Genomic DNA, 13,608 nt, shown 5'->3' with positions numbered 1-13,608 from the left:
TGATCTAAACAGTGGAGGATCGAAATACCACCACCATTACAATAACCTCCTTGGTGTTTTGAAACAGGGGTGATTGACTGACATCCCTTTATTAAAAAAACAAAACAAAACAAAAAAAAAAAAAAAACACTATTTAAATGTACTTCAGTCATGGTAGGGCAACCCTCAATTACATTTTCGTATATGTAAAACAATACATATCTTTATTAACCTTCTGGACATCTTAGCCATCAAAAGTTTTTCACAAGAGTACAACTTCAGTTCAATAGGGCAGATGCTTAACATTTCAGTGCATATATAACAAGTGACATTTCAATATAGAGAATCAATTCAGTGCAAGAAAAAAGAATGAGCACAGTTGCAGTATAGCACAGCCATTTCTAATGCCATACGTGTCACAACAGGGACAAACAGTTCTGTCCTTTTTCAAGACTCCACAGTGTCTCAAATATGACCTACATCTTCCAAAACATGATGGGGAGAGAATGTTATCCAGGCCCCAGGCAAATTTTTATTCTGAGCAGAAGCAGCCAGTTGTACAGAATTGTGCCAAAATGTGTGTGTGTGTGTGTGTGTGTGTGTGTGTGTGTGTGTGTGTGTGTGTGTGTGTGTTTTTTGCCATGAACAGCAGTCCATTAGGGACTTAGTTGACAAAAGAATGATCATTTTTGTGGCATGAGCCAGTATAATTCAAATATAAGTCTCTAGAGGTGAAAGCAGGCACTGACACACTATAGATTGGTGAAACTCTAACACTCTAGCATTTGTTGTACATTCTATGCAATCATTATTAATTCACAAAACATGTGTAGACTCATATATGGAAACACAACCATACTACAACTTTCATAAACCTAAACACAGCCCTCAACAAGTAGGTCCTATACACTACTCCAGTACTACCACAATATTTGTTGAGGTATAATGTACTGTATAACTATAGGTAAATGTAAATTAAACAACTTCCTATACTACAGACTCCTTAACTGTGCCCATTAGTAGCTATTAATGTCCATCTGCTTTTACCAAGCATCATATACTAGTTTCTAAATACTTTAAAGTCAATTCAGTTGAATAACAGTTTTATGAAATGTGTACATTTACTTCTGTTCCTAGTAAGGTTTTGTGCACAAGCTACCCCTATATACAGACCCTATGAAATCAAGTATGTTTTTCGTTTTACACTTCACAAATGTCATTGCATGCCAAGAACCAGGCATTTATGTAATATCTGTGTATTTACTGTGTTTATGGTATATTGTTCATATTGACATTCTCAGTTATCCCAATACTTGTTGAAGGTTACTGTAATGTCACTTTAGCAGCCCACAACAACCACAAATAATTATATTTCAATCTTTCACGAATCACTCATTAGAAAATAGTGCTTGGTGAGAAGCAACTGATAATCAACAGATCAAGCAATGACTAACTAATCATTTAAACAAAATGTAAAAGCCCCTCAATAAGCATTTAATTATTAGCAGCGAAAATGTTTCATGAATGTCAAGACCTTTGATTAGAAGTTAAACCATAATCCCATCCAGCATACGTCATCTTAAAACTAACCATTGACAATGACAATGACATTTAAAAAGTTAAAGTGATGGAATACATAAACACGGCTGTTAGGCCTGAGATTTGTATGTAAAACCTTAGGTCAAAGCATATTAATGTACTGAGTAGTATATTTGAATAGCATTTTTTCAATGTATTTGTTACATACTTTAACTATAGATGAAAATATAGCTTTGTGAAAATATGAGACTTCAGTCAAAGTGAGTAGTTCCTAAATAGACAGTATTATCACAGTGTTGCAGGAAGGTACCTTTTTCACAGAAGTGTCCGGTGAAATGTAGGGGACAGTCACACTGAAAGGAAGTGGCACCACTTTGTAGCTTTACATGACGGCAAGTCCCTCCATTCTGGCACAATGCTTCCTGACAGGCTGAAACTGGCAGAGGAGTTGGGGTTGGTATCAAAGCAGATGTGGGCATTTTGCTGATGGCTGGGGTAAAGTTGATCACTGCCAATTGACTTGTCATTAAAGCTGTTGGCATTACTTTGTGCCAGGAAAACCTAAAATGACAGAGAATACCTATGAATGTCAGCTTCAATACAAAGAGCAGAGGTTTAATGGTGATGCCACTGTCAGAGTCCATATTTGAGTGACACTTTTTTTTCCCTACAAGGCCGAGGCTTTTAGTGCAAAACTACATTGACTAGATAAGCAGAGCACAATTGTGCTTCCAAAATTAATGCAATGGCTTTTTCCATCCACATTACAGAGAAAAGTGTGTTGTTCTGAGGCTTTAATCCATTGTCTGTAGCTGTCACCCGAGTACATAAATGATGAGCAAAGCTTAAGATCTATCTAAGATATTAATTGCCTCAAACTTGTTCTCACTTCAAAAGCAATCTCTGTCACCCGGACCTTTGTGGTTGTTTCGTAAAACAACTGGTGCTGAACAAAGGTCAACTGTTCTATTTTCTTCCCTTTGCTACATTTATAGGACACTCTCTTACTAATGAGGTATATCTGTTCCCTCTGCCACAGCACAGACAGCATCACATTTACATTATTCAAAGCAGAGATCACTGATTTCTGTTCTCCATGGACATATTTTTTTTGGTTTTAAATATTCTGAAGTTTACTTTATAAAATTAAATCTAAGGCTACAGTTCATATAAATAATGACAATTGAATGTAACACATGGATGTGTTTTGTATGGTTTTACTCCTGTCGATGTAATTTGTGGTGCTCCCTAAAGGATTAACTATTGTTTGGTTTTCACATTAAAGCGAAACAATTAAGTTTTCTTTTAACTTTTTCTGCAAGGAAGCTGTCATATTTTCATTACTTTTGACCAGACGGAACAAGGACTGGGACAGGTGGAGAAGCGGGAGAAAATAAATACATCTCATTCTGATCTTGAATCTAACCCCGTCTGATTCAGCAATATGTCCCCTTATTTATTTATTTACTTACCATGTTTTTCGGCAATTTGCCAACAGTAGAAAAAACTGTATTAACTCAAAATTAGATCAGCATTCAACTTTTAATTAAAAAATGAAAAAGCTTTGATTTGAAGGTGCCAGCATGAAATATTACCTTAACTTTTTTTTTTTTTTTTTAACCAAAAGAACTAACATAACTTAGTTATTTTACAGTACTTGAGTACTAAAATGGTTTTCGTAGTTTAGCTACACAACTGTAAAAGATAAACTGTATTTATTATTAGGTATGTGAGAGCAGAGATAGTAGGTTTTTTATGCAATGCTATGATTGAAAGTTTTGACTTGTTCTAAATGCAAACCAGTAAACAACACCTTTTCAAGATGACAACCTTAAGTAGCAATACAAACACAACAAGACCAACAACTTCTCGATATGGCTGCCCATAAATCTACTGGATAATGAACACTAGTATCCTGGAAGAAACAACACGCAAATGTAAACAAAAAGCCTGAATCCAAGTCACTCCCCCATAATTGTAATTTCCATCTGTGTAAAAAAATAAAATTATACAAATGTATTTTTTATTTATGTCATGTAGCATGTGCATCCACATATGACATGAACAAAATAAGTGAGAGAAAAGCAATAGACAAGCGCATATTAATAAACTATAATAAAGTGTCAAAAATGTGTCCTCAACTACAACCATATGTTAATGTAACAAAACTTACGTCCTGTCATGTGTTATCCCGTACATATGTGGCATACAAACTTACTGTATATTGTCTTGCTAATAGCTATATCAGTTTTATTCATCAGCGACTCTGTAAACAGAAACTTTGTATTAATAATTTTTCCAAGTTATTACATTTTTTTTTTTTTTTTATCATGTACACTGGTAAATGAGGGGTGCCTGTAGGCACTGAAAAGGTATTTCATAAGACCAAGGAAATGAGAACTTGAAAGAAAAAGTCAGCTCTTCAGGTTGGAAGATGTGCCTTTGGTGATTGTCTGAAATTTCTCCATATAGAAGGTTGTTCAGACAGCACAGGGGTAGGGGACTCCCTGGGGCGTGATACCATCTCTTTGGCCTGATACTTGAGCACTCAACATTTTATTGCTGAAGTAATGGGTTTAGCCTTATCTGATATAAGTATGATGAGTATGTGTGTATATTTAGTTGGCCTCAAATTGCAGGGATAGGAATTGCTTTAAACTTGAAATCTCCTCTAGAAATGCTGCAACAAGATGTTCTTTTTTGTTTAGTGACAAGCACTTCTTTTCAAAGAACCATGATCAGAGTTCAAACTTTTAATTAGCAGGAGGTTTTAATAATGAGTTATCTTTCAGAGCGTATCTTTTTTTCTTTACAAAGGCCCTTTAATGTTATCCCTTTTATGACGTCCTTTAATATTATCCCCCGAGAGAGTATGGTAGCTGTATAAAAGTCAAATATCAACTATATACTGACATGTACCGAGTTTGATCAAATGACTAAAACATGGGCTCATCTTGAACTATAACAGTGGATGTAAGTCATAATAATTTTTTATTTTACTTACTAATAGTTTTACTTTTTCAACATGGAGAAGAATATCAAGACATTAAAGAGAAAAGATCTAATAAACTTTAAAAGATTGAAGTTACTCGGCTGACATGCAGTCAATCTTACTTTAATTTGGCTGCAATACCAAACACCATATTTTGGCAAACAAATGTGATTGGCATGGGATCTAAAATGTATATACTTGAATTTACACTAGTTTGGTTTACTACATGTTGTTGGATCTCTAATGATGTCTCTTAGGATTTCTAATTGAAGAAATGAAGAAAAACAACATATTCGAATATAGATTAAAAAAAAAGGGCCAAGCAAATCATACTCAGGTTTCATAATGCAGTCACTTTCAATGAAGGGGATATACAATTTTTGTACTTAGACTTAAAATATACACATAAGGATAATATTGTATGTACATATATTGTATGTACAAATATGGGAGCTCCTATAAAAAATATACAGTTCTTACAATACAACTAAAGGGGGCAGTGTAGATCTAGTATAACAATTAACTGGTTATGCTCCAGCTATTTGCTAAGGTTCTCAAAAACAGAATGGTCAGGTTAAGAGGAATCTTTCTCACAATCTTATGGAGGCTGAATGAATGCAATGTATAACGGTTGAATAGTCAGCAACCCAATGAACTGTTATGTGAAGTACAATGAGAAGCATTTAATAAATTTATACAGTATAGATGTATATCATTATTGCAAGGTAAAAAGAAAGGTTACCTTTTTTAAAACTGAATTCCCAACCCAGGGGATGTTATTTATATATACCGTATTACTTTGAATTACTGCTGCCCTTGAATAAGTGCCACACTCAGATATCAGATTTGTAATAGACGCCGTCCTCAATAATTAAACAAGTGCATTTTTTTCCATACCCCAGCTCAAATAAATGCAGCACCGAATAAAGAAACACATAAAAAAACACTGTATGCCAAAACATTAAATAGAACCAAAATTAATTGAATAAACTTAAATAAAATGTATTTAAAAGAATACAATTACACACTGGAGCATACCAGTATTTAACTGTAAAGTGTATGCAAACCAAACAAAAAAAATAGACCATAGGTACACAGCACTATGTACTGATACAGGTGTCACAGTAAATACAGCAGCTCCCTCCTGTGGGACTCCAGCCACACTGACCCCTGTGGCCAAGCAGAGCTGACGGCGACCCCTGGCGAAGCAGAGCTGGCAACCCCAGGCGATGCGGAGCGGCTGGCAACCCCATCATGCGGAGCAGCTGGCAACCCCAGGCGATGCCAGGCAGGCACCCCCGAGCGATGATTTGGAGCCATCCTTGGGCGGTGTCATGCAGGCATCCCCGAGTGATGATGTGTGGGGAGTCAGGATAAGCTGGGGTGGTTCTTCCTTGTGCTTCCCTCAGCAGCCTACGCAAGGGCTGCTGAGGACCGCCAGCATCTAGTCCTGGTCCTTCTGGTGAAGGGAGAGGCAGCTTCTGCTCCTCTCCCCTTGATGGTGATGGAGACAGAGGCAGCTCCAGCTTCATCCTCTGCTGTTGGAAAGGGACCCAGCAGGCATTCACCCTCTGCTGATGGAGGGGACCCAGCGTGCATTCGCCCTCTGCTGGTGGAGGTGGCAGAGGCAGAGACGGCTCCAGCTGCTCTGCTCCTGCCGGTGGAGGCACAGGCAGCTCCAGCTGCTCTGCTCCTGCCGGTGGAGGTGGCGGAGACAGAGGCAGCTCCTGCCGCTCTGCTGCTGGCAGTAGAAGTGGCGGAGGTGTGTAGTCTCCTGACGATGGAGGTGGGAGCTGCGTGTAGCCTATTGGTGACGGAGGCTCTCCCTCACTTGAAGGGGACTGGTGTGGCTCTCCCTCACTGGCAGGGGAAAGCAGCGTTGGCTCCTCTCCCTCTGGTCCTAGAGACAGTGCTGGGGCTTCTCCTGATGAGACCAGAGGCGGGACTCCTCCCATATCGGCAGCCAGGTAGTTGAACACCATGGCTGCGATGTCTCGGAGGGACACTGGGTGGTGTTGCTGTTCCCAAGTTTCCCAACGCTTCCCATCTTGGGCCAGCCAGTCCCAGATCTCCCTCGATGGTGGCCCTCGAGCAAGCAGGGCTTCTCCCACCGACGCTGGAGACGGAACCAGCAGGAATTCTCCCTCTGCTGGTGGAGACTTGGGCTGTGGACGCTCCGACTCCCCCTTTGCGGGCTGTGGACGCACTGACCCCTCCCTCTTGGGCTGTGGATGTTTGGCCTCCTTCCACGCAGGCTGTGGAGGTGAAACCAGCAGGCATTCTTCCTCTGCAGGTAGAGGTGGAAACAGCAGTCCCTTGGGCTTTGGATTCCCACGGTACCCCCGTCTGGACGTTGGATGCTCATGGCCCCCCTGTCTGGGCGTTGGATGCTCACGGTCCCCCCATTTGGGCACTGGATGCACAGGCTCCTCCCACACAGGCATTACTTCCACCTCTGTATATTGCACGGGGCAGATGGCCAACGTGTGCCCATACACCCCACAGCTGGGGCACAGCTCCGCCACGAGGTTCTTTAAAAAGAAAACTCCCAACTGTCATCCCGACCTCCTCCTGCTGTTGCTGTGGCTGCTGCTGCAGTTGTTTCCTGCCACTCCTTCTCTTCACGTTCCTCTCCTGGGCCAGTTCCTCCTCCTCCTCTTGGAAGGGGTAGACAGCCACCACGTGCCCGTACACCCCGCAGGCAAGGCACCAGCCTTGGTCCACCAGACCACTGAAGAGCTCTTTCCAGCCTTCCATTTTTGTTGTTTTTTTTTTTGTTTTGTTTGTTTTTTGAAAAAAACAGTACGGTTCCCGCTCTGGTCTGCGACTAGGAGGCGCTGGTAATCCCATGATGACACCACATGTCACAAAGACGGCTGCAGTGGGTGAAGTCAGACCAAAACCAGGAACCAGGAAATCAACAACAGAGAGGTGGGGTTTGGTGCAGCTGAGTGATTGTTCTCGCTCAGTATTTAATAACGAAACAGACAGAAAATTAAATGTTTAAAGACAAACAAAACAAAGGACACGGCACTCGTAGCCAAAACAAAAAGACAAACAAAATGGACTATACAGACAAAACACGGTGAGCTTGTATTTTAACTATTAACTATTCTTATTACCTCTGTCTCCTCGATTGCTAATCAATCATTCAATTGGATTCTCGGTACAACTGCACGTGAATTAATAAAAGTGCAATTCCCCATGCTCACATATTATTACATTTTACCTGCACTGTTATTATAAATGAATATCTTTCCTGTCCATATTTTCAGTATATTTATTTATTAATTATTTTAAAAAAATAGCTCATTAAATTACATGGCAATCGAATTTACATTTTAAAAAAATCAAGCGGATATCAACATCTTTTGCTCAGCAGTTGTTTTGAATATCAGCAGATTCTTCTAATTATTTTTAAATTATCATTAAAAAGTTTGGATTACATCTGATATATTTAGAATGTTAAGTATAAAATGGGTCTAATTTTGTATTAGCCTTTCCAGTTCATTAACTTTTCACATCTCTCAAGTATGACTCATTTATTACATTGACTTGATCAGTTTAGTCAAATAATTACATATTACATTAAGACTACCTGGAATTCTAATCATATACCTTGGTGTTACTGTAGGGCTTTAAACACAATGCATTACTTCCCCTAGTTTCTTGCTTCGTTGTATGTATTCCAGCAATATCTTTTTCCATATAATCGTGATTGTTTTGCTATTTTTATAAAAATATTGCTGGTCATAAATCAGTTTTGACCAGCTATTTTCGTTTCACATGTATATCAATAAACCCGTTCCCGCCCCTCTGAACGTGTGCAAGAGCGAGCAGGAAAAACAATCAAAATGTTGAGCTTTGGAAGAGAAGTCGGGAACCAATTAAATGTTTCTGATTGAACAGTTGGATTTTAGCAGCCAATGTTATGAATTCAGAAGACCAGAAGCATAATCGATGTGAAACAAAAATAACTAGTCAAAGCTGATTTATGACCAACGTTATGTCATTAAAAATATCAAAACAATCACAGTTATGCTGAAGAAGACAGTGCAAGAATACATACAACAAGGCAGGAAACCCTACAGCCTGTTCAGTAACAATTTAAATTGTTATATTTGAATAATAAAAAAGGTATCAAACTCTACAATTAAAAGTAACATAAAAAGATCCATAATATTATGAATCAATAATATTTTTACAGTGTTATTACATACATAATATTTCATTTTGCATACATGATTATGTCTTTTTTGTGCAAACAAAATGGGCCAAACTCTGCTTCTGTGCTCACAGCAGCATAGACACAAAGATTTTTTTGACATGAAAACCACCCCATAAATTAATTTTGCTGCATACAGCTATACAGCTTAGGTGAATACATTGTGTGCAGGTGGATATCGGAGCTGACTGATCTTAAAATTGGATCAACAATATGCAAAGGCACCTACCCAAGAGTTATTCAGTGTAAAGGCACCTACCCAAGAGTTATTCAGTACAAAGCCTGGCAAACAAAATGTGATCTTTTATCCTCCAAACTAACAGAATAACTGCTGCTTTAATCATGATGCAGTATATGAGCATGATAACAAGGCTAAAACAATCTTAACTCACTCCTCTTGCTGCTTCTCAATTACTGGAAATAGTACATCATCAGACTCAACTGCTATTGATCACCAGGAGATAAATGGTCAATTTAAAAAAAATATTCAACCGTATATACATCTGATCTGCAGCAGACCCCTCCCTATTTGACACGTCTAAAATCTTAATGTTTCAGCTACTGTCTGGGCTTGCTTGGAAGAGCCATTTTCACATGATGAAATATAATACCTGCAAATCACTAGATGGGCTCCCCATAGAATACAAAAATAAATAAGATCCTTCAACGTTCTTCTTTGCTGAGATCTATGTGCTCAGATTATTTTTTTAATGCCTGTATCTTTACCTCCAACTCTACGTCAAACATTAATAGCATTACTATTAAAAAAGTTCAAGGATCCCCTTGATTGTGACTCATTCATCCCAATTTCCCTTCACAATGCAGATGTTAAAATCTTGGATAAGGCCCGCTGTCTTGAGACTCTTACCCCCTTCAATTATTTATTTAGATGTATTAATATCCAACATCTGTTAGTACACACTCTAAGTATTGTTCACTACATTGTGGCTGCCTTATTTCTCCTCTCCTCTTTGCTATTGCTATATAGCCACTCTCTATCTCACCATAAGACCGTCAAGATGTGCTGGGTGTGGTCCAGGGGTGACCATGGCACCCTCATTTCCTTTCTACTTTGGAACACTTCTCTGGGTACCTACTTAATCGACACAAAAGCATAGACAACGATCTTGTAATATATCTTAAAACTTTTTGCTTCACTCTGCTTGTCTCACCTATTAAATGCATGTGAAGATGACTACACTCCCAGTGTAAAATGCCAGTGTATTCCTGCCTAACAGTCCATCTTGACATATTTTGATCAACTCAAGCTCTCTTACCTCCCTTTCCTGCATTGTTTTTTTTTGTTATCATTCACCCCTCTCTTCTTCTCCTTTTTTATAATTCTATTTCCATCTGCTTTTTCACCTTTTTTCTCCATTTTTCCTGTGTAACATAGCATTTGAATATTGCCATCCAAACAATTTTTCTTGCTTTTGTTAAGAATTAAAAAAAAAAAAAGAAATGCAAAGCATATGTTACCCGCTGAAAACTGCTTTGTTAAAATCTGGGTGTCTAGTTTAATTAATGTGACAACTGCATAAGAAACTCAACAATATGCATCTGCTAATTGGGTATGTAGCGAATGAAATTAAATAAGCAGCAGCAAGACTTGTCATCAGATAACTTCTGTTCTGATTAAATCAGCTAAACAGAACAAGCTGACAGAGCTGCTTTCTTTAGATAATTATATGTGTATATTAATTTTTCCATTCACTTTAAAATGTACCTTGCAAAAAATAATAAAATAGTTTTACAAAAACATTTTAAAAAATTGATAATGCTTTTTTTTTTTTTTTGTGAGTGCACTAAATGTACATATAAAACAGGATGGTTTTTTTTGGTAATCAAAATAAGACCAGACGCTCTAAAAGTAGTAACTGGTCTGTCGTTCACCACTTTTCAAAAATATTTTTCTTGTATTATGTGATGTTTGGGGATCAATAAATCACCCCTGGAGGAAAACACCAGAGGAATTAGTGCAGACAATTTACTTTCATCAAATGTGAGCAAAATATAGTCTTTCACTGATCAGCTACTCAAGTTTAACTTTCATGTGTATGTGGGTTACCATGACCTAATATTTACAGTATGTAGAATCAGAGAAAACTGTGAATGAATGCCAAATAGGTCTATTTTAGTTATTCAAACAACAGCATACCTGAATATGGTGTTAACGGTATAATGGCAAACATAAAATGAATGCTTGATTGTCTTGCCAGTATCCATAACTTCAAACACTCAATAAAAAAATAAGGATATTGTATTAAAAAAAAAAAAGTTAGACCAATGTTTTGACTTGTTCCTACTTCTGTGCAATGTGCAGGGTCACAGCTGAGATGTTCACTTTTAAAAACAAACTATCTGAATTGGTTGCCCAAGAAATCTAAAATTTCTGATAACAGCTTACTTGGGCCAGACATTTAACATTGTAAAGCAAAATTTATGATTTTGTTTTAAATCAAACAGAGTACAAAATAAGGCTGATTTTGTTCATTAAACGCGTGAATCGGTACACTGTGTATTTTACCTGCAGTTGTTGACATTGTTGCTGCCCACAGCAGTGGAAGGGAATAAGCGACTCAGCTTATTGATTTCAATTACTTCAATGCAGCCAGTAAAGTTGTATAAAGGTTCAGCAGCCTGAAAAATAAAGCACTTCTTTTCATCACTGTTATCATTTCAAAAGGCAACTACACATTCACAAACGATCAATAGTATGCTGTACAGTACAATTATGGTATACATTGTTTCAAAACAAACAAGCAGAATACAGTTTCTTTTTATTGTAATATATTTTTAAAAGATACACATTTAAAAAATCAATTAGTTATTTATTGGTCTTTTGAAACAGCCCAAGAGCAAATGACTAAATCACACAACAGTATTAATGCAAGGATTGCAAGTATATTTCATTTTCCTGTCTTTATGTTACCCTGGTCTAATCAAGCACTGCTCTTATCAGTTGGTAAATGCCAGAAAGGGCTTTTTTTCAATAAAAGTAAATTACATATAAAGCTACTCCAACTGTCGGTGACTATTTCATTTAGTTTTCTAATTTTCTACAAATGTCCTAAGTTAGTTGTGAAATACTTGTCATAAATATAGAAATGTTACCAACACAGCGATCCTCCTTTATTATTCTGTAATCAGGGGTAATATGTATGAGACCATTTAATTTGAGTTTCACCGTAAAAGTGCTAGAGTAATGGCATGAAGGGACAAATTCTGAACCTGGCCATAGCGTCTCATAATCTGTTCCACAGTATAAAGGACTGCCTTATAACAAGACATCACCATATATATGTCAATGCTCTATAAGTATCTTAGATGCATATTTTAGTATTCCATATCTCTTAATGGCAATTTGGCTTTCAACAGAATTGTGTTGATGAATGACCATGTTCTTGGAAACACAAGTGAACTATAAAAGTTAACCTTCACAATTCTCAGCCTTCCATTGAATTAAATTGTCCATGTAATGCTGGGATAAACAAGGCAGCTGTTAATGTCAACTTCCAATCAATACTATTACACCAGATGAAACCATGCCCTTTCATAAAGGGAGAAACAAATGAAGTCCTGGGGATCTGGAAATGACAATTTGCTGAGTATTGGGATGGCACTTTTGTTTGTGAGTAAGATTGTCCTTGCAAAAAAAAAAAAAAAAAAAACAACAACAACAAAAAACCCCTCTCTCATTTAATAAGAAGATGGTTACATGTTCAGCGTTTTAGAAAAACTTCCAAGCACTTTTCTCGTTTATATTATAACCAGCCAGAAGGTACCCTCTCCCCCCTCATGTTACCCACTTCTAAAACAGTAGGGTGGTTTGACTGTGCTTGTTGCCACATTTAGGCACTAGGTGTGCAAAGATGGTTAGCAGGAAGCATACAGTAGTCCAACCTGGGAGAGGCCCTGCTTAACTGAGTACTTTTTGTTTCTTACTGCCATTGCTTTGGGTCTGTCATTAGGACTGGTTGTCAGAGAGTGATGGAGTTTGACAGGAACAAGAGGCAGGATGTTAGGGTAGTTAGTACAACATCCAAGGCAGGCAGGAGTATAGGGAGAGTTGAATGTGAGCAGTGGAGAAGAATAGTGTATGACAGGACTGAATAATTCTGTCTGCGCCATACAGGAATATAGCAGCTCTTCCAATCCATTCCAATCCAGGACCTTGAACCAATCAGGAATTTCACTGCCTAACTGAACACACAGATTGCATTAAACAATGAAAGGTCTAGTTGGAACAAGGCTTCGATTCAATAAATGAGACATGGTTAGAATAAGCACCTTGAATGGATTTAAAGCACCACTGGCGAGTGCCACTAGCTTAAAGGGAAAGTCTAGGGAATTTGGTTTCTTTCCCTGTGGCTATACATTAGGCATGCTGAAAAATTATCCCTGAGTGGGGAGCCCAGGACTTTCAAGCCGATATATATCTCCGCAGCCTCTTTTATGTGCTGTTAAACCTTTGACCCAGATAATTGCTATAATATCATTATTTATATCTACTGTACAGTATGTTCCTGAAAAAAAATATTTACCTGGACCAGGTATACATTTCTATTATAGCAGAACTCTTGGAATGGTCATTATATTCATAGAATATTAATTTAACAACCATCAGAATAATATCCGTTAAAAAAAAAAAAAAAAAAAAAAAATCAATTACAAAGGTTGATGTGCATTTAACCGTCACATGCAGAAGGCAGCTGGCTCTTCCAAAGCTAAAAATGTTATGAGCAATTAATGTAATTGATTTGGTGACACTGCCTGTTTAAAAAAAAAGCTTGCAACACATTTGGCAAGAATTCTTTAAGGACATAAAGGTACAAAATTAAGTGGACATTGAAACACCCACCACTTTGTTATA

General features: G+C 37.8%; 1 protein-coding gene across 1 annotated transcript in view; it reads right to left on the bottom strand.

Annotated features, from left to right (window-relative positions):
• Nucleotides 1–13,608, bottom strand: part of eys (eyes shut homolog) — a 380,525-nt gene that overhangs the window by 114,677 nt on the left and 252,240 nt on the right. The window contains exons 37-38 of the mRNA XM_041251458.1: nucleotides 11,263–11,375; nucleotides 1,829–2,079 (exon numbers count right to left, since the gene is read on the bottom strand). Of these exons, the coding sequence (XP_041107392.1) occupies nucleotides 1,829–2,079; nucleotides 11,263–11,375 (364 nt within the window). The remainder of the gene's footprint in view (nucleotides 1–1,828; nucleotides 2,080–11,262; nucleotides 11,376–13,608) is intronic.

This window comes from Polyodon spathula, chromosome 5 (assembly GCF_017654505.1).
Source record: "Polyodon spathula isolate WHYD16114869_AA chromosome 5, ASM1765450v1, whole genome shotgun sequence".
NCBI classification, from domain to species: Eukaryota; Metazoa; Chordata; class Actinopteri; order Acipenseriformes; family Polyodontidae; genus Polyodon; species Polyodon spathula.
Note: the sequence above shows the minus strand (reverse complement) of the source record. Positions and strands in the feature narration are given on the sequence as shown.